Source organism: Ruditapes philippinarum, unplaced genomic scaffold (genome assembly GCF_026571515.1).
Source record: "Ruditapes philippinarum isolate M1 unplaced genomic scaffold, ASM2657151v2 ctg1582_1_1_1_1, whole genome shotgun sequence".
Lineage (NCBI taxonomy): Eukaryota > Metazoa > Mollusca > Bivalvia > Venerida > Veneridae > Ruditapes > Ruditapes philippinarum.
Genome location: NW_026865380.1, coordinates 219,825 through 239,222, shown reverse-complemented (window position 1 = coordinate 239,222; position 19,398 = coordinate 219,825). Strand labels below are relative to the sequence as shown.

General features: G+C 34.7%; 2 protein-coding genes across 2 annotated transcripts; one reads left to right on the top strand and one right to left on the bottom strand.

The window, feature by feature from the left end:
- Positions 1–736: 736 nt before the first annotated feature.
- LOC132728783 (adenosine receptor A2b-like) lies at positions 737–3,177 on the bottom strand. The gene is made up of 2 exons (XM_060714455.1): positions 2,969–3,177; positions 737–1,425 (listed from the first exon to the last, which is right to left on the bottom strand). Exons 1-2 carry the CDS (start codon positions 3,175–3,177, stop codon positions 759–761), a joined length of 876 nt encoding a protein of 291 aa, XP_060570438.1. The 3' UTR covers positions 737–758.
- LOC132728782 (toll-like receptor 2 type-2) lies at positions 2,818–4,945 on the top strand. The gene has a single exon (XM_060714453.1). The coding sequence runs from the start codon at positions 3,287–3,289 to the stop codon at positions 4,943–4,945; it is 1,659 nt and encodes a 552-aa protein (XP_060570436.1). The 5' UTR covers positions 2,818–3,286.
- Positions 4,946–19,398: the final 14,453 nt, after the last annotated feature.

Here is a 19,398-nt window from a genome sequence, read left to right as displayed (position 1 = left end):
TATTCTAAAATAACCCTTTGTTTGTTTAAGCTGAATGACAAGCCAGTGTAATTAAAGAAATACATGTAGTTTAAATACTTTTATAGGGTTATTTTTAATGACTAAACACCACGAACACGGGAAAATGTAATTTGATATAGAATTAGGTTTATCAACATTATCCTTAAATAATGGTAAGTGAAAGTATTGACGAGTAAGCAGAGCAAACACAACTATATCTCTGAAATTAAAAAATAATATATTATATACTTATTAGTAGAATTGTCTAAGTAAAGCAGAAACACAATGAATACATGTTATGAAACAGTTTGATGGATAAAGTTATATAAGCTGTATTGTTTCCCATGATTAGCGCTAAAGACCATGTTATATGCAAAACATTTCTCCAATTTTAATCTGTTAGTTTGATAATGATTAACTGAAGGCACGTGCATGTGGTAAAGTACTGTAAAATTCCATTCGTTATCGCGGCGTCTTCTTTGACACTACTGAGAAGTACATTTCAAACTATTTATCATCATTAACACAAACATTTTGCATTTTTATCTATTTCCAAACTATCCTTTTGTTTTAATAACGTCATGTTTGATTACACTTTCTTGTATCATCACAAAACGAAGTAATTTTTATTGCAATGATTTTATAAGCTTAATTCATTCCGGGTCACTAGTCATAACATTAAATTTACACATGTAGTAATATTATTTGATAAGAAGACTTCATACAACAGAAGTATTGAATCCAATAACTCTACCACTTTAACTGATCATTGTCACATGTGCATTATCATCTCTACAAAGTAGTTTTCTCAAAGTCTTTTTAAAGGCTTTTCTGTACTCCATGTTTCTGTATCCATATATAATCCAGTTCAGAGATGAATTCAAGAGCCCTGGTATAAGACTCACTCTTCTTATGTAATCTGATTGACTCGTGTCCCAAAACTGAACAACAATGAACATCGTTACATATGGTAACCAGCAAAGGGCGAACACTCCTAACACTATTACCATTGTTATAACATTTTGCAAATCCTTTGCACCTTTGACTCTCTGTGCAACACTTACTCGCGCTGACCTTTGTCTAGCTTTGTTGATAGCAACGCGTACGACAATGGCGTAGCAGATAATATTGAGTATGATTAAACCGACAAATTGACCATTTATCCATTGAATATATTCTTGAGGCCATATGTTTCGATCAAAACACTGCAAACTTTCGCTGTCACGATAATTGTTCCAGCCGAATACAGGTATCAGTGAACTAATTATTGCAGCGCTCCATTCTAGAAATATAACAATTACCTTTCGTCTATTTTGCAGTCCAATCATTTTCAATGGATACATAATTGACAGAAATCTCTCGCAAGAAATAAGCATTAAACTTATACAAGATGACCCTAGACAAGCAACAAATATGGATAACAAACTTAGACATATATATTTACTTTGTACAAGATCAAAAATCCCAAATATTAAATTGAGTGGTATCAAAACCGCCCCTACTAACAAGTCAGGCACCGCTAAGTTTGCAATCAAAATATGCATATTGCTCCTTAAATATTTGTATTTGTACACACAGTACAGAATCAGTCCATTTCCAAACACTGTTGGTATTATGATTAAACCGTAAAGAATATATTTAATAATATGTAAAGCGTCTAAATGTATCTCCATCATTCTTTCTGAGTTTCCAGAATAATGAACTACCTTTTATACCGGCGATACGTATCTCGACAGATGGTTGACTATTGAAAATGTAACCTTATGTCAACTAATAAGCATTAAACTCGATGTTTCAATAAGTCGTCAACATCAAACCTTTGTTTAATTTGACAGCAGGTGTTTTGGTAAGTGTTAAAAGGATGGGGTCGTAGATATTTGCTTCATTTTGTTTCGGCATAACATGAAAATAAACAAATAAAATTGTTTAATAGACTGAAAAGAAATGAATTTGTAATACATTTTGCATCATGATTTTTATAATTTTCAAAATTTTATGAACTCTATAATGCATTCGGGGGCATGCATCTTTAAATTATAAGCTTTCGTTTTAATTTTTGCTTTGGCTTTATAAAAACAAACAGAGCGAATAGCCGATAGTTGACAAAATCTTATTATGCATCTAAACTTTAACTTAAAAGTGGACCATCAAATTCAAATTAATGGTCTTGTCAACGATCTTGATAAAGTGTAATTAAATTAATTTTAGTGAAGTATTTGCCATTGAATCACTAGGGGCATGGTCCCTCTTTATCTTAGTTACAAACTTTGTTAAAGGTAACTTGAGAATGATTAGCAAACATGTCACAAACTTTTGAAATCTTCCAAACAATACATGTCGATGGTTGTATTACAAGTATTAAAGGACTTGTCTGATAATATCAATAATTATTTAAAGGCAAATATTTGACAAATGAATCAAATAAGCACATTTATCAAGTGCTCAATTTAAAAAAAGCCAACTTTTTTAAAGGTTACTTGAGAATGAAGCCGGCTTTTATATTCGAAAGTTTTCCATATCCAATTAAGCAAATATGATATCAAAGCAATCGTTTTATGCAAACATGTAATGCTGATCAAAACGATTAACTGGTAATATGTGGGAGTATTTAAATTGACTGTGACAGGATCCTATCAAATATGTCTTGCTATACTCTATTATAACCAGTAGTAAGACAAAATGCAAGTTTTCAATTAATGTAAAGTTACATAAAATGGATATACACGCAAAATGTTTTGTTCATGCTTTTATAGTGTCTTATATCAACTTGATTATTTTCTTTGCTGATGTTTATGGTAGTTCATCTTCGAAGTCTAAGCATTGCATAAGCAGAAATTCTGAAATCACATGCAATTATGAACCGCTGGATATTCCGGACGGCACAAATTCGGTCAATCTTAGAATTATATAAGAAAATACATTAAGCAAAGGATTATTTTCGACATATAATTGGGGTCAAATAACAAACCTTGAAATCTCTGTCGGTGAGGACTGGCATGCAGAAAATGAAAGTGCGCCAACATTTGAGTCGTGTTGTTTCTGCGGACTAAAAAGTTTGGAAGTGTTACGTATTGGAATATCACAGAAGTTTAAATTAGCAAATGACTCATTTGTTGGACTAGAAAATCTCAAACGTTTAGATTTAACCGGTTGCCGACGGGTAAATTTTGAAGACATTCTGGATGCAATTGACAATTATAATGTTATACCAAACTTGCAGAGCCTAATTTTTACTTTTCTAAATAGTTATCGTACCGGTTTGTCTTTTGATGATCGATTTTTCAAAATGATTTCTGACAAAAAAGTCAAAGTGCTTGACATCAGTTCAACCCAAATTCGGTATATAAACATGACTTCATTTCTAAATCACTGTCATAACTTGGAATTTATCAACATATCAAGAGTGAGAGTGGACAGTTTTAAGACAGACATAAACACAATGCAGTCATGTGAAAACCTTAAAACTGTTGATGCCAGTTATACGATACTTCCTTCAAACATTGTGCCTTTTCACGGAAATTCAGAAACAATTTATAAGAACGCAAACATACCAATAAATATAAATTGGCTAAATTCAGTTAACTTTCCGAAAAATATCCGTTATTTAAATATGTCAGGTGTAATTCCAAAATGGATATCGTATTCTTTTGACAACTTTACAGCGGAGGTGTTTGGAGCCAGTAAACTTAAATTAGAGGTCATCAACATAGGAAGCAATAATTTCGGTAGAATGGACTTAACACTATTAATGCCGAGATGTCCCTTTAGCAAAGTAGATTTGTCCGGATGTGACATACGTTATCTAAATCCGGATGCCATTTCAAGTTTTAAATTATTATCAGACATTGATCTCTCAAGAAACAAACTGAACAGTATGATGGCAGAAGATTTCAACTTGTTCGAAAATCTGTTCACAAAACTTTTTAATCTACGCACAATACGTTTGGCTTCAAATGGATTAACACGTCTTCCAAAATACATTTTTGCATACAATTTAAGACTTGAGTTCATAGACATATCAGACAATCAGATAACTGAATTTTCTTGTGAAGTGAATCATTTAACGCATCTCCGGACAGTAGATGTCAGAAGAAATAGAATACAAGTCATAGATGCAGCCACCTTTGATACATTTGACAATGTTCAGATACTACTACTAGGTAACCCTATTCAGTGCTCTAAATGTGATTCATTGGACTCTATTAATTGGCTTAAAAACACGGCATCAAGCACAACCAATAATCCAGATTTACCATTACAATGTGAAAACAAGGACTCCGAGAAAGTATATATTACTGATAAGACCATTAATGAAATACAGGAGATATGTAATAGACCCAAAGTGATCATCGTAATATGTTGTACAGCATTTCTTGCTTTAGTTTTAGTTGTAGCTATTCTGTTCAAAATACGGAGATGCCAACGGCAGCGAAAATATCAACGTGAAATGGAAGATCGCATTGCTCTCATTAGAGAGGGGGCCGACGAAAGCAAATTTGTTGTTTTTCTTTCATACAGCAGTAACGACGACGACTTTGTCAACAAGTATGTATATAATCAATTAAATGAGAATCTTCAGCAAAAGGTAGGGAAGGACAGTAATCTAGTCTGTGAAGGAGACAAACATTTCCAAATTGGCAGACCAATTCCAGAGCAAATGTCAAGGTTTCTTCGTAAGTCGTCTGTAGTGGTGATTCTTTTAACGGATCATTTTATCCAAAGTGTACATTGTCGGAATGAATTCGATCACGCTATCTTGTTGGAAAAGCCTAGCGTTCTTATGGTTAAGGATGAAATAGATATAGAAATGATGAATGGTCAAATGCTGGATTTATACGAACACAGGACACGAATTTTATTTATGAGGGAAAACGATGAGTATATACCGAAAACGTCTTGGGAGAATATTTGTACATCTATCATGATAGAACTTGTTGAAAATTGATGAAATATGGACTGTTAGACCATACTATCAAAAGTAACAATATACGTGCTATGTTTGTACACTCATTTATAACACTAATGTGATGGAATTTGAAAGTCAATACAAAATAATTGAAACAGAGTGATATGAGGAAAAGATATATGAAGGAAATAAAATTAGACATAAACTTAAACTGTGTCATTGTCAAGGTGACTGATTTGTGCCATTTGTGTTTTCGTCCCGCGATCCCGCCAAGCGAAAAGTCGAAAATTAACAAGTTCAAATGGAGGGGTCGCGGAGCGAAAACACGCTAATTAATGAGGGCGCGGGCAAAATTTATTAAATAAAATCCCCCTTCCGCTTATTAGCGTATTTTCGTCCCGCGACCCCGCAAAGCGAAAAGTCTATAATTAACAAGTTAAAATCGCGGGGGGGGGGGGGGGGGGGGGGGGGCGGAGCGAAAATATGCTTATTAGCGGGGCGCTAATAAGCGTGTTTTCTCTTCGCGCCCTTGCCGTTTTTTTTCTTAAATCTCGTCCTGCGCCCTCGCTTATTATCGTATTTTCAACCCGCGACCCAGTTGTTTTAACTTGTTTTAACTGGCAATAACAAAAGTTATCATAAGAACTCTGTGACATCTTCAGAGTTATCACAAGAACTCTGGGACATTTGAAAATTCGGGTATAAATCTGTTAGCATGTGCTTTATGTTTGCAATTTTGCATTATAATTAGGAAATTATGTATGGCAAGGATGAAGACCAGAAATAAACAGGTCAAAACTTGTGAATAGGCACACGCCCGTTTAACTCACAACGAGTGAAAAATGTCCATCGGTTAAAATGTTGTGAGCAACTTCCGTTCCTCGTTGTGAGCACCCATCTTCGACGTGTGACACGATAAACAAGGTGCGTTTTTCATAATTTTTGAAGATTACAGACATTTATGTAAAAATATCGAAATGCAGTTAGCTAGCGATGTGTTATCTGAGTATGCACATGTAAAGATATTGCCTGTTGGTGGACAATTTGATGGAAATAATGTGCGACGCAGTCACTCGGGGTAGCAGGAAAACTGGAGGCAACTTCCCTTTGGACCTAATTTAACATTGAAAACGTCGATTCTGGTGACTTTTTGTGCATTCTTACCTAAAACAGATGCCCACAAGTCTTCAGCGTAAATTATTATCTGAAAGTCTTCATAGAAGCGAAGATATACCTTTTTTTGCTTTAATCCTCGTTGTGAGCACCATAACGTCGTTGTGAGCAAGACAAGCGCAGTGCGTGTATGGTTTTAATATATAAGACAAGCTTAATCATTAAAGTTTAATTTAGCACCTAAACTCATTTTTGAACGATGAAAATAACCATTTTGGACGAGTGTTTTTGTAGTATATACAGATGTTTTCCGACGAACTCCGTGACAGTTATCACAAGAACTCCTGAACAAGTTATCATAAAAACTCTATCCTTCGTGTAACACTTCCTCCCCCGTGAATAGACTTACTCCGGAATAAAGAATATTTGGGGTTTTCCGCAGCTAATAACGCATGTACAAACAAACTTTTACAGTTACAGTTCCGAAAAATAAGCGAAACGGGTTGAGTAATCTATTGTGACGAATAGTGCACCGTGAAGCTATAACGGTACAAATTGGTTTGTATGGGAAAACCCAACTTTGCCAAATTCCCGATAACGTCTATGTGTAAATACCTTATTTTGTTAACTTTGCCTTTAGGTATATCAAATGGCAGTTGCTAAATTGCAAAATAGAGAAGAGTTTTGACTAAAAAAGTTTAAAGTTAATAAATACATAGGGCTATGTAACCATTGGAGTGACTTATTGATTCCAAAATTAATATGCGACAGTGTTGCAAAAGTTTGAAACTGAACATTACACACATACTGTTATGTCAAAATTCTGTTTCAAGACTAGGTATTAAATAAAAAATATTTTCATAAACGTTTAGTCAATATATCATTATAGTGCACCTGAGTTATAAATTTTTGTTAAATACCCTCCTTTACGTATTCAAAACATCTCACGTATTTCGGCATATATTTTTGTCCTGCCATTTTATCCAATTTGTTTTACGTCGTTTTCCCTCAAAGGATATTCTGTTTATGCTTCGCTTTGTCAACTAAATTAAAACTGAATAAAAATATTCATAGACCGAACCTAAATACACAGAATTTCAATTCGATCGCTTTATTGCTCCGCGCCCAGAGGGCTACTTGTGTTTACTATTTTTTTTTGTCCATGGGCACGGATTTTATCAATAAATCCCTTCGATTTACAGCTAAAAATAAATTCGGATTCTATAACTCCTTTCGATTATTATATTGGTCCCCCTTCGATGATTCTCAGCGTGTCATATAAATGAATGTGAACCGGGGAGCAGTTCTGCTGTACATGAATTCGAAAGCTTTAAATAGCTATAAATGTTCTGATTTTTGACACTTAGGTTATAAATTTGTTATTTCCCTTTTTAGTAGTACATGAAATTATAATTTGTTACATTTTGAATTGTATTTACACACAGCATATCAAGTATACTATTAGTGATTGAATTTTTCAACATAAAGAAGATTTCAGGCATAAGACTTTAATAATTTTGCTTTTGATAATTATTCTAAATTTATATTTATAAAACTAAATGTTTAATAATAACAGGTTGATATATTTGTTGTTTTGAAATAATTACAACACTTTGCGCCTCAAAATTAGCTCTTTAAGGGCACGACTGGTGACATGTCCGGGGGGTCCGTCCTCGACAGCGAAAGCTGCATTTTGTGCCCGTATGGGCGGATGGACCCTGATTAAGCATAGACTATAGATAGATAGATAGATTGCATCATTGGTAACAGCAGAAACTGCAGTTTGAACATGAGGTGTATTGTTTCTTTTTATGAATGGTTTTTAAGCAATTCAGCAAAAAAAAGTGTATTGATCTCCCAATAAATCAATTAACAATAGCTTTTTATATTTCACCAATGTCAAGTAGCTTTTATATCTCTGACTCGCATAGTGAATTTCCTCATGCCTGCCTAAAATTCATGTAACAGTCTTCTATCAGTATTGAAAGAAACCATTTTTTTTTTAAAAAAAATTGACATGAAAAAAATTGCGTGTAATATTACTATATTTTAATATTAGTCCCTTTTGTTACTATTTGTCTATTTGTTACAATTAATAAAAACAGACTTTACAGTAGTGACACAAATAGAACACACATAACATTTACAAGTCTTGTAAGTCTTGTTTGTATTCAATGGAATTACTTTCCTTACCAGGTAGGCATCAGTGAAAGCATTTTTTCAAATTAAATATCTGGCCCCTCTTTTTTTTAATTATGGACAGTGCTTAAGATAAGTAAAATTATGCAAAAAATGGTTTACAAAACATTCGGAAAAAATCTACAATAGTACTTAATCCGAATATAACATGACCTGTGCGTAGGAATAATTTGGTCAGGTATCTGTAACGAGCGCATTTTTTGCGCGGAGCTTCTCCATTGCTGCATTGCAGCAACATTTGTACTTGTACCAGACATAGTAATATCTTTCTTGTATTTTTTTTTCTGCTTTCTGTTGACCGCATAAAGGGAGAAAGTAAAACCCCTGTCACACTAGGGCGGGGTTCTCACGGCGTCCAAAGAAAATTTAGAACGCCGCGTAGAGCGCAGTAAGATCGTAAACATCGCCGCAGCATCTCCATAGCATCGCAGTGGCATCGCATAGAACGCCAACCGACGGCGCGCATTTTGAGCATGCTCAAAACAAACGCCGTCACTCGGCGTTCTGATGAGAGCGCTGTGGGATCGCAGTAAGGACGCCGTAGCAACTCAGTAACATCTCCTACAACGCAACAGGAGCACCGTAAGAGCGCAGAAGGATCGCCGAATAAACGCCGTAATTAGCCACGGTGCTTGTACGGAGATTGTACGGCGTCTCTATCGCGTTTATAATGCGTGTGTACGGCGCCTTTACGGAGCTTTATTTTTTCTAAAACGCTCTTACTGCGACTCTGCGGCACTGTCACGGCGACCATTGCGCACTCATGACGATTCTACTGCGTTGATCTGAAATTGCAGAATACGGTACAGTAGAATCCCTACTTCCGACCACACCAGAATTAAGACCAACCCTCTAATTAGACCTATTTTTTTAAAAGGAATTTTCTGTTCGTAATGTTAATGGTTACATGATCCACAATTAAGACCACCCCACCTATCAACATTTAAGACCACCAGCTTTAGTCCCAATTTATTGTTTTATTTATCTAAACCCACTGTTGAGACTACTGATATTCCAGTAAATACCTATTCAGATAACACGTTTTTTGTTATTCATCTGCTTGAATTCTCTAAAGCATGACACTTGAAACAATGTGTTAAAACTGTTATGATAAGAATATTGTATAAAGGTAAGGAAATAAACTTCAGATTGGTTTAATGTTACTTTCTGCTCATTTTTGTGGCGAATTAATTTCTTAATTTATAGGTGAATTATGTCAAGAAACAGGACCTATGAAAATATAATTTTTACATTAAGTATCGTCAGATTAATGTTCTATTTAGGATAAAAAATATTATAACATCAGTTTACATTAATATTTGAAGGTAATAATATAATTCTTTCAACATGTTTACACATAATAATTCAAATAGAGTCGTCATGAAATAGATATGCTTTGATAATTAATTATATCCACAATTAAGACCATCCGCAAATAAGACCACTTTACTGCAGTCCCTTTTGTGGTCTTAATTGAGGGTTGTCACTGTATATATAGAACGTGAATATCCTTTTAACCATGTATGATGTACGGCAGCAAGCTAGAATACTGCTTGCTTGCATGCAGGTGCAGCAGGTACACGACTATTCAGAACTTGTATGTGAAGCACGATTTCAGCTCAGTGTAAGCGCCACAATAGCGCCGTGTGAGCGCTGTGAAAGCGAAGAACTCAGTAGAAGCGCAGTCCAAACGCAGACAATCGCCAATGAAAACGCCGTAAGAACGCATTGTAACGCCGTGGAAGCTCCGTAGCAACGCCATGATTGCCGTGAGGACGTCATGAAGACGCCACAAAGTCTTCGTGTCATCAAAAATATCAGATTTTTCGTGCGATCTCGCGGCGCTTTGAAAAATTTAACAAGGCCGTGCAAACGCAGTGACAGCGCAGTCTAGTGTGACAGGGCCTTAAAATGTATTCATACACTGAAGTAGACCTCACCTAAACGATCGGGTAAATTTGGCGTACCTTAATGAAAGTGGCATTTCTTTTATTATTTTGTTTTCGTCTTTGATAAATATCAATATAACCAACGTTTTTAAAATACACGTAATATATGATGGAATTTTGAACAATCGCGTACGTTCTTTAAATTCTGTACAACTCGGCGGATATGCATTTCGTATGGTTACCCGACTGTCGTAAGCGTAATAATAACAACTAAGTTTGTTAGAATGGGGGCAATATCCGGTCTTTGTCCCCTGGGGGATAGAAGCATTTCAGAAATTGAAATAACAAATTTACTTTCTGATCAGGGTCACTCAGACGCTTATTTACATTACGGCCAGTAGGCGTCGCCACCAATAAAATAATAAAAATAACCTACCGAACGAAAGGGAGATCAATCTGTTATCCATAAATATTATTAACTTGTAACTGTTATCTTCCACTTTATAATATGCACGGAAAATTGAAGCTTCTTGCTGCGAAATGTTTTTTAACTGATATATATGTATTTCCACTTTAGTAAAGTCCGAGTCGGAACTAGACTAGACAAATGTTTTTTTTTTGTGTATGGGTTTGGAACTTTTTAGCCCCTCTGCCACGTTTTACACTGCTTACGTCTGAATAACCTATTGGATGGCATACATCTGTCCTCATTCTTGAAGTAGATGCCCCTTCTGCTTTCTTAGTGCTCTTCAACGACGAGCTGCCTTTAGCCCCAGACACACCAGAAGCGGAGGTTGGAGGATGGAGTTGTCATTACAGTGTCATCATCATCATTAACCTGTGTTGTATAGGACGCTGGCGCTGTGTAAGGCTTTCTTCTAAGCTTAATTTTTATATTCTGCTTGGGGGTTAGTGTTGCAGATGTAGGGTTATTTGGGCTTTCAGCAATAGATAAGTGCAAAGTATTGTCAGCATTCTCGTCGCTGCTGGAAAACATGTCATGCAATATTTGTCGAGTACTTGCTGACATTTGTGCAGGAGCAGTATTATGTATAGAGGGTCTTTGACCACATGCCATGTCTACTTCAGACCCAGAGGAAATGCATACTACATCTGCTATAACAGATTCTGCATGGGACTGCGAGGCGCTTTCGGACTCTGAATCCGCATCTATTAATGCTGGAACTACTTCCTAATCTGCAAAAGCAGATATATCTGTACTTTTCTTCTGCCAGGAGTAAAAACAAAGGTGTTGGGTAAGAGAACTGTGGTGGACATTGAAGTATATAAACCGCCTTCAATGTATCAAGAATGGTACATACAAGTTACCTTTCATACGAGACCTCCAAATAACCTCTGCCAAGTGACCTTCAAATTGTTTGATAGTTGTGCCTGACATTCGTTTAAGTGCTGCATAGCGTGTTTCCTAGCCCCTTCGATTTGATTAGTTTACACTATCACAATATCTCCAATTCCAACATTTCTATACTTGGTTTTGAACGAGTACTTGTAGATAAAGGAGAAATGTCTATACCCCAAGTCGTTAAGGTCGTCGTATGCGCTCCAATCATCGCCGTGAATGGTAGCCCCAGGATCCAAATGGCGCATAATCAGTGGCAAAAGTATGTGCTTGTAACGGTCGTTAACAGGGTATAAGATGACAGTATTGCTATCTCTCTCCACCATTTCAAATATCCATATCTTAAGACCCCGATGTGGATTTCCTCTGTTGTGCTTAACTCTCCTACCGAAGAGAGATTCATCAATTTCGATCTCACCCGTAAGTTTTGTGTTGCGCACGTGTCTGTAGTGATACTCCATACATATACTAAAACAAAAAAGAAACTTTCTCCAAGTTTGAATGTAGATATGTTTTTCAATCCTTTTGATACTCGATTTCGACGTTGAATAAACATATCGGGCTTTTATACGGGGATTAGCTGACCGATTTTGCAAACAAAACGAGTTGTACAAGCTACTACATGTATATATGTGTGTACATCTAAGTGGTACCCTTGAACAACTGGCTCATACTTTGCGAAAGTTTCTTTTTATGCTCCCCGAAAAAAATTTGGGGGAGCATATAGTCGGCGCCTTGTCCGTCTGTCCGTCCGTCCGTCTGTCCGTCCGTTGTCTTGTCCGGAGCATAACTTGAAAACCCTTGGAGATAATTTGTTTAAACTTCATACAGTGGTAGAGGGTATTGAGGGGGAGTGCAGTGTCAAAGAACCATAACTCTATTTTGCCCGGTTTTTGAATTATCTCCCCTTATAGAAAAATCTTGTCCGAGACATAACTCCAAAACTATAAGTGACATCAACATGAAACTTTGTAGGTGAATAGATCTCAATGGTTAGATGTGCAGTGCATAAGAACAATAACTCCTTTTTCCTTATTTTGGAGTTATTGCCCTTTGTTAATTTTAACACTTTGAACTTTGTCCGGTACATAACTCTAAAACTATAAGAGATATCAAGATGAAAAATTGTAGGTAGATAGATCTCATTGAGTAGAAGTGCAGTGCAAAAGAACCATTACTCTGTTTAGCCTCATTTTTGAATTATCTTCCCTTTTAGAAAAATCTTGTCCAGGACGTAGCTGTAAAACTATAAGAGATATCAACATGAAACTTTGTAGGTAGTTATATCTCAATGGTTAGATGTGCAGTGCACAGGAATCATAACTCTGCCTTGTTTGATTATGGAGTTATTGCCCTTTGTTTATTTTTACTTTTTGAACTTTGTCTGGGAAATTACTCTAAAATTATAAGATATATCAACATGAAACTTTATTGGTAGATTGATCTCATTGAGTAAAAGTGCAGTACAAAAAAACATAACTCTGTTTTGCCCAATTTTTTTTAATTATCTCCCCTTTTAAAAAAATCTTGTCCGGAAAATAACTCTAAAACTACAAGAGATATCATCATGAAATATTGTAGGTAGATGGATCTCAACGGGTAGATGTGCAGTGCACAAGAACTTGAACTCCGCCTTGCCAAATTTTGTAGTAATTGCCCTTTGTTCATTTTTACATTTCGAAGTTGTCCGGGACATAACTAGGAAACCATAAGAGATATCAACAAGAAACTTTGTAGGTTGATCGATCACATTGATTAGAAGTGCAGTGAAAAGGACAGTTAGTCTTCCTTGCCTAATTTTAGAATTTTTGCACATTACTCTGAAACTACAAGAGGTGAACTTTCCTGTGTCCAAAACCTATTCGGGGAACATCACCCGGCTCAAACCGGGCTCTTGTTTTTCTTATTTCCCTGACAAAAGTGACCAAATCAATTGCAGTACTCGTTGTTCCTGTTTCTCGAACAACGTAATGTGTAGTGTAGCCTGTGGTTTTCCAGAAGGCTGAGATTATTTCATTATTCCACTACAACTTGAACCAGCGGAAGGTACTCACGCAAGAAATGTTGTTTGGCAAAAGTCAACCAGTTCACAACAAGACTAAATAGGCAGAATATGCCCCAAAGAAAACCCTTTTTCGGGGGAAACCTCCCCCTTGAATGCGCTGTCTCTTTATATATAATCCGGTCTTTGTCCCCAGGGACGTTGCCTCGTCTTATATATGCTATTCATTCCGTAATGAAAGAGCATTAAGACAGTAACCCCCAAAAGGAATGCCAATCCCCATTTTCTATAATATAACCCCCCGACGAAAACCCCCTTTCCGGGGAGAATCTATCCTTTATGAGGCTTAATATAAAGTTTGTTAGTGAAAGATATTTTTCCTCTTTATATATAACCCGGTCATCGTCCCCAGGGACGATGACCGGATTATATATATAGACGGAGCAGAATTATTTAACGTTATAATGCCTCTGAAGGGGGAGATTTCTTCGGGGGTTTTTATTATAGAACGTGTTTCATTACGGAATGAAAAGCATATATAAGACGCGGCAACGTCCCCGGGGACGAAATACTAATGCATTTAAAACATTTACCTAATGAATAAAATTATGAAAACAGTTATTTTTTTAACTATAGCTTTACGGAATGATGGCATGTTTCATGACACATTTTTAATGACCAATGTTCATTCCTTCATTACGGTTGCCGTTGAAATGCCCCATGTAAGTCATGCACGGTTGTATTAAGATTTTTATTTCCTTATATGGAAGTATAAATTTAATATACACATGCTACATGAGGTGAGGAATGCATGAGTTGTGCGTGCGTATGATCAAGTGTACTTACAATAGTTAGCGAGCATGTTAAACCGAAATCTTGATATTTATAATAAATGGTCAATAATTCAAGGTATCGTAATACTTTTTTCAGCATTTGTTTATGTAAATGGACTTAATCCTGAAATATTTATAGAATGGGTACATCTTTTTGGTTTAGCACGTGACCGCGCCCCGTCAAATCATTTTTACACTTTTTGATGGTGGACATTTTAATAGGTCTTTATATGCATTTAACATCACTAATAGTCGAAACGAGTATTTAAACGGTGCAATAAGGATATACCAAGAAACTACAGGTATGGTTATCATTTTACGGAATTTACGAATTACTATTATAATAGTTTGATATCCAATCAGATTGCTTCAGGAAAGTTCAGACATCACGTTACTCTTGACAACAAATATTCGGCGGCCAAAATCTGATTTGTCAGATTTAAAGCAAGCGCCGCTCCAATAATCCAGATCAACATAAAAAGTGCATTATTCCTCAGGGAGACAAAGACTGGATATTGCATTTTAACTTATTGCCGGAAAAATCATATGTATTAAGTATAATTTATATACTGGTACTTTCTTCAATTTCTTTATTCCAAAAATTATCAACCGATCGGCCATGTTGTAGGATGATTTACCATTTACAAATAAGTAACTTTCGTTTTCATCCAACAAAATGTAAACAAAAACAACAGGTTCTAGAATGCCCAGTAAAAACGATTTTATTAATTCTATTTTCTTTCTTTTGAATATTTCTGCAACTTATTATTATAATTTAGCTTTGAAGGTAAGTACGCCTGAAATTTATATTGTTTAACAAAAATAATTTTCAAACTCATGAGGCGTGAAATTACATGAAAGGTAGTGGATATACAAGTATCTCACTATGGTGTACTGATGTGCTCAAAATTACTGAAATTTACTGTCATATATTATTAATGGAATTTATTTTAATTGTTGTGTCAGTGTATTCATTAATTTGAAGAAAAAAACTTACTACTTGGATAACTTGTGGAGAACGCATCACTTGAAATTTATGAAACTATTGTAGTGGCAACTTCACCAGGATGGGTAATAAAAGAAATAAGAAAGGGAAATGACAAGTGTTTGATAAGGCCACTGGACTATACAGTTTGAAATATAAAAGGAAAATTGTTATGAAAGATGAAAAGTAAAGAAAAAAGCTGAGGAATCTTAAACATGTGGACCCATTTATTAGGCAGATTAAACAAGGTTTAAAATATACACATTATATAGTAAACTTATTAATTTTTCAGAGAGCCAGAAAGTTAAAATGTGTTCCCGATAAAGAAACTGAAAGACTTAATATAACTTTCACATCTTCACATGCCGCTCTTTGTACAGAAGCTCACTTGAAAGCTCTTTCAAATGACAATATTATTGTCCTAGAAAATGAGAAAAGGAATGGTTTTTATACCATAATCACCTGTAAATGCCAAGGATGTGGTAAGACCTTTAATCTGGAAAACCGTGAAAAGGTTGGTTCTACAAATATGGTGGATATCAATGTTCGTTCTGTTTGGGGTTGTATAGTAACTAGAGGAGGTTGTTCTTCCCTCAATGAATGTTTTGGAACTATAGGTTTAAAGTATGCAGGAAGAGCGTGCATTGGCAAAGAAAAATTACGAATATTTTCAAGGTACTCCAGCAATAACTGTCATATGTGATGGCGGCTTGAGTAAGCGTAGTCACAAACATAGCTACAATGCCATGGCTAGATTTGCCGTCATTTTTGAAGCAAGAACAAAGAAACTTCTGCATGTAGGTATCAAAAATAAAATTTGTTATATATGTAGTCGTGCTGAAACTGCAAATGAAGATACAATATAATGAGTGCTTTAAAAACTGGACTGATTCTGCCCAGGCAATGGAGAGAGATATCATTTTAGAAGGGTTTTTTTTTAAATTGTGAAAAAGAAATGGAGTGAGATACATGCATGTAATTTCTGATGGAGACAGTCACATCTATGCAAACATTATAAAGAATGTACCTGTTTTGGGGCAATATGTAGAAAAAATGAATATGCTAACCATGCCACTAAATGTCTATTATCCAATTTAGAACTATTAGTATCTGAGAAGCCACATTATAAAGGAAAAGGTAAACTCATGAGAAATAGCGTTAGAAGAATTTGTTCTGGAGTACGATGTGCAATTGTAATGCGAAGTTCCGAAACCAATACAATGGCAGCAGTTAAAAAACTTAAACATGATAATTATACGAAATGCCGATAGACATGTCCTTGCCTTACATGATTTATGTTCAACTGATTTTTGAAAAAAAATGAAAAAGATACAGACATAACAAATTCAAATGCTAACAAAATGGAAAATACAAATTATGATGAAAAAGATATTATTATAAGCTAATGCGAGTACTGGACTGATTCTGTAAAAAAATACTCGGAAACTGATACAATGGCAGCAGTTAAAAAACTTAAACATGATAACTATACGAAATGCCGGGAGACATGTCCTTGCCTTACATGATTTATGTTCAACTGATTTTTGTAAAGAAACAGACATAACAAATTCAAATAATAACAATATATAAGAGATACTAAAAGATGCTAACATGTAATATACTAGTTGTCATACAACATAGTGTTCACACAAGTTTTTTTTCCATACATGATATTCGTACCAAAACAACCAATGATATAGAAACATCCGCAAACTCCTCCTTTCTCCATCTTTCTCCTTATTATTTTCTATCAATTGCATACATGTATTGTATTTTTTTTCTTCACTTTCCTTCTATTAAAATTATGATAAGCCATGTATTATATGAACATATTGCTTTTCTTAAAGCTATTGTAGCTGTCGGTCCAATTCCTTTCTGTTTAAATTGTAAATTATTAACATACATATTACATTGAATCAAAATATGTTTAACCCAAATAATAACAATATGGAAAATATCAATAATGATGAAGAAGGTATTATAATAAACCAATGTCAGGACTGATTCTTTCAAAAAATTACTCTGAAACTGAAATGTTGAGAAAAGGCGGTAACACAATATCACAGAAAAATTATTATATTAATATTAATATTATTATATTATATCTATTTTTGAATCGTCTGTCTGAAAAGGCAAAAACAGACTGATTGGTAACTTTACCAGTAACTGAGCCGAGTCGTGGATGAGCATAAAATGATAATTTTTCCGTGACTCATTTTATGCAAGATGTTATGGTGGAACGTTAAGGTCTTTGCTGGATCCAGCATGGTTACTACAAGTTTACAATCAGCTTACAGGTAAACGCCCAGATAGAGTTTTCATTAATACTGACAGACAAAGGGATTGTACGCTACAGATGGTGAAAGCGTGCTGCAAGTTACAGCTGATATTAGCCAATCACAATTAAAAAAGGAATGTGATATGTTTTATAAAACAATCATATCTACATGCACTAATAAATTAATTAAACAACATACAAGTGGTCAGTCAAGAAATCTTGTTTGCTAAAAAAGAGAAAGAAAAGACCCACAAGTTCTGCATTTGGAGAAGTGATATCAAAATCTCAAAATAATATCAGTCCGAATGTAGTTTAAAGGCTTCTATATTCTAACTTTAAAGGAAATATGTATACTTTGAAAAACTTAAGTGAAGAGGATAATGCAAGAATTGAGTACATTAATTTGAAATAGAAAAAAGAAACTTTTAAGTACAAAATTGATATTCCGGGTCTAATAGTTGACAAAGAGAATCCTTTATTAGCAGCCTCCAGCGATGATAGTTTAGTGGTTGGATCCAAAGGTCATGAAGGTCTCATTGAAGTTATAACTGAACAAAAAAGCAATGATCAAAGAACATGATAAAGCCTTTTGTTTTTCAGTGCAAAATGGCATAATTCAACTAAAAAGATCATTAATATTTTTACCAAATACAAGGTCAGATGAATATTATGAATAACAAATGGTGTGATTTAATAATTCGAAGAGTAAATCTATTTATTCAACGCCTAAACTATGATACAGAATTATGGAGAAAAGTTATGATTCCCAAATTAAAGGCTTTCTATTTCATACATATGTTACCTGAATTAGAAGTTCGAAGACATGGTACTCTATCTGGAATAAGAAAACCTGAATAACCATGGGTATGTTCCCAATAAATGTACTACTCATTTCTTATATAGTAACTGGTAATTGTTTTATTTTTCAGCATATTAACATGTGCCTACATATATATCAGCCTATGTAATAACTTACTATGTCTTATAATAAATTGATATTTATTGAAACCTGTATCTTTTGCCAAATCCTTCATTTTTATATTTTACAGTTTTCTGGTACATCATGCAAGAGATAAGAAGAAAAAGAACTCTAAGAGAAGTGAAGTTGACAAATCAGACAAAAAAGACTTGCTTACTCAGATTAAGACAGAAACAGACATATAACTATATATAAGAACGATTTTTAATAATTAAATAAGAAATATCACCAATGTGCACTCTTCTAAGGGATGTCAATTTGTTAAGGGAATATCACTATGGAGAAAACATAAAAGTTGTGTTTAAAGTTAGGTGGTCTTAATTAACAGGTAATTTTGTTTCTTAAATTATGGAAAGGGACAATTGTAATGTGTTTTTAACACAGAAATTGATGGCTTTAAAGGAATTATCCTTATTTTGGACAATACGTCGGATACAAAATAACGCTGTTTTTCTTCTTGTTGTTGTTGTCGTCGTTGTTGTTCTTCTTCTTCTCCTTCTTTTCCTTCTTCTTGCAACTCCATATTTTTTCTGATAATTGTTTGTACTTCATGCATTCGAGTGAAACAGAATCGATAAATTTACGAGAACAATCCTTTTCATGTCCATGTGTATAAGAGTGAAGATTTTGTGATATTAAGAATTTTTGCTAATTGTAGAACATTTATTTTAACAAACTTGTTGACATTTTGAGAAATACCCTTTTGAAACCATTCCCACCGAAATTATCTGCTGAACATAAATAATTATTTACAATCCTAATGCGTCGCCTCAGACCATTTCTCGAGTTGACAATATCAACTTTCGTACACTATCATCCCGACAACAATGTTTTATTACAGCCCTATTACGTAT

Excerpts from the sequence above, each read along its gene's own strand:
- LOC132728783 (XM_060714455.1), bottom strand. The coding sequence starts at position 3,177 with ATGTCTTCAAAATTTACCCGTCGGCAACCGGTTAAATCTAAACGTTTG. Across the intron at positions 1,426-2,968 it reads TCACCGACAGAGATTTCAAG|TTTGTTATCCATATTTGTTG; the intron begins GTTTGTTATTTG and ends TATATGTCTAAG.
- LOC132728782 (XM_060714453.1), top strand. The coding sequence starts at position 3,287 with ATGATTTCTGACAAAAAAGTCAAAGTGCTTGACATCAGTTCAACCCAA.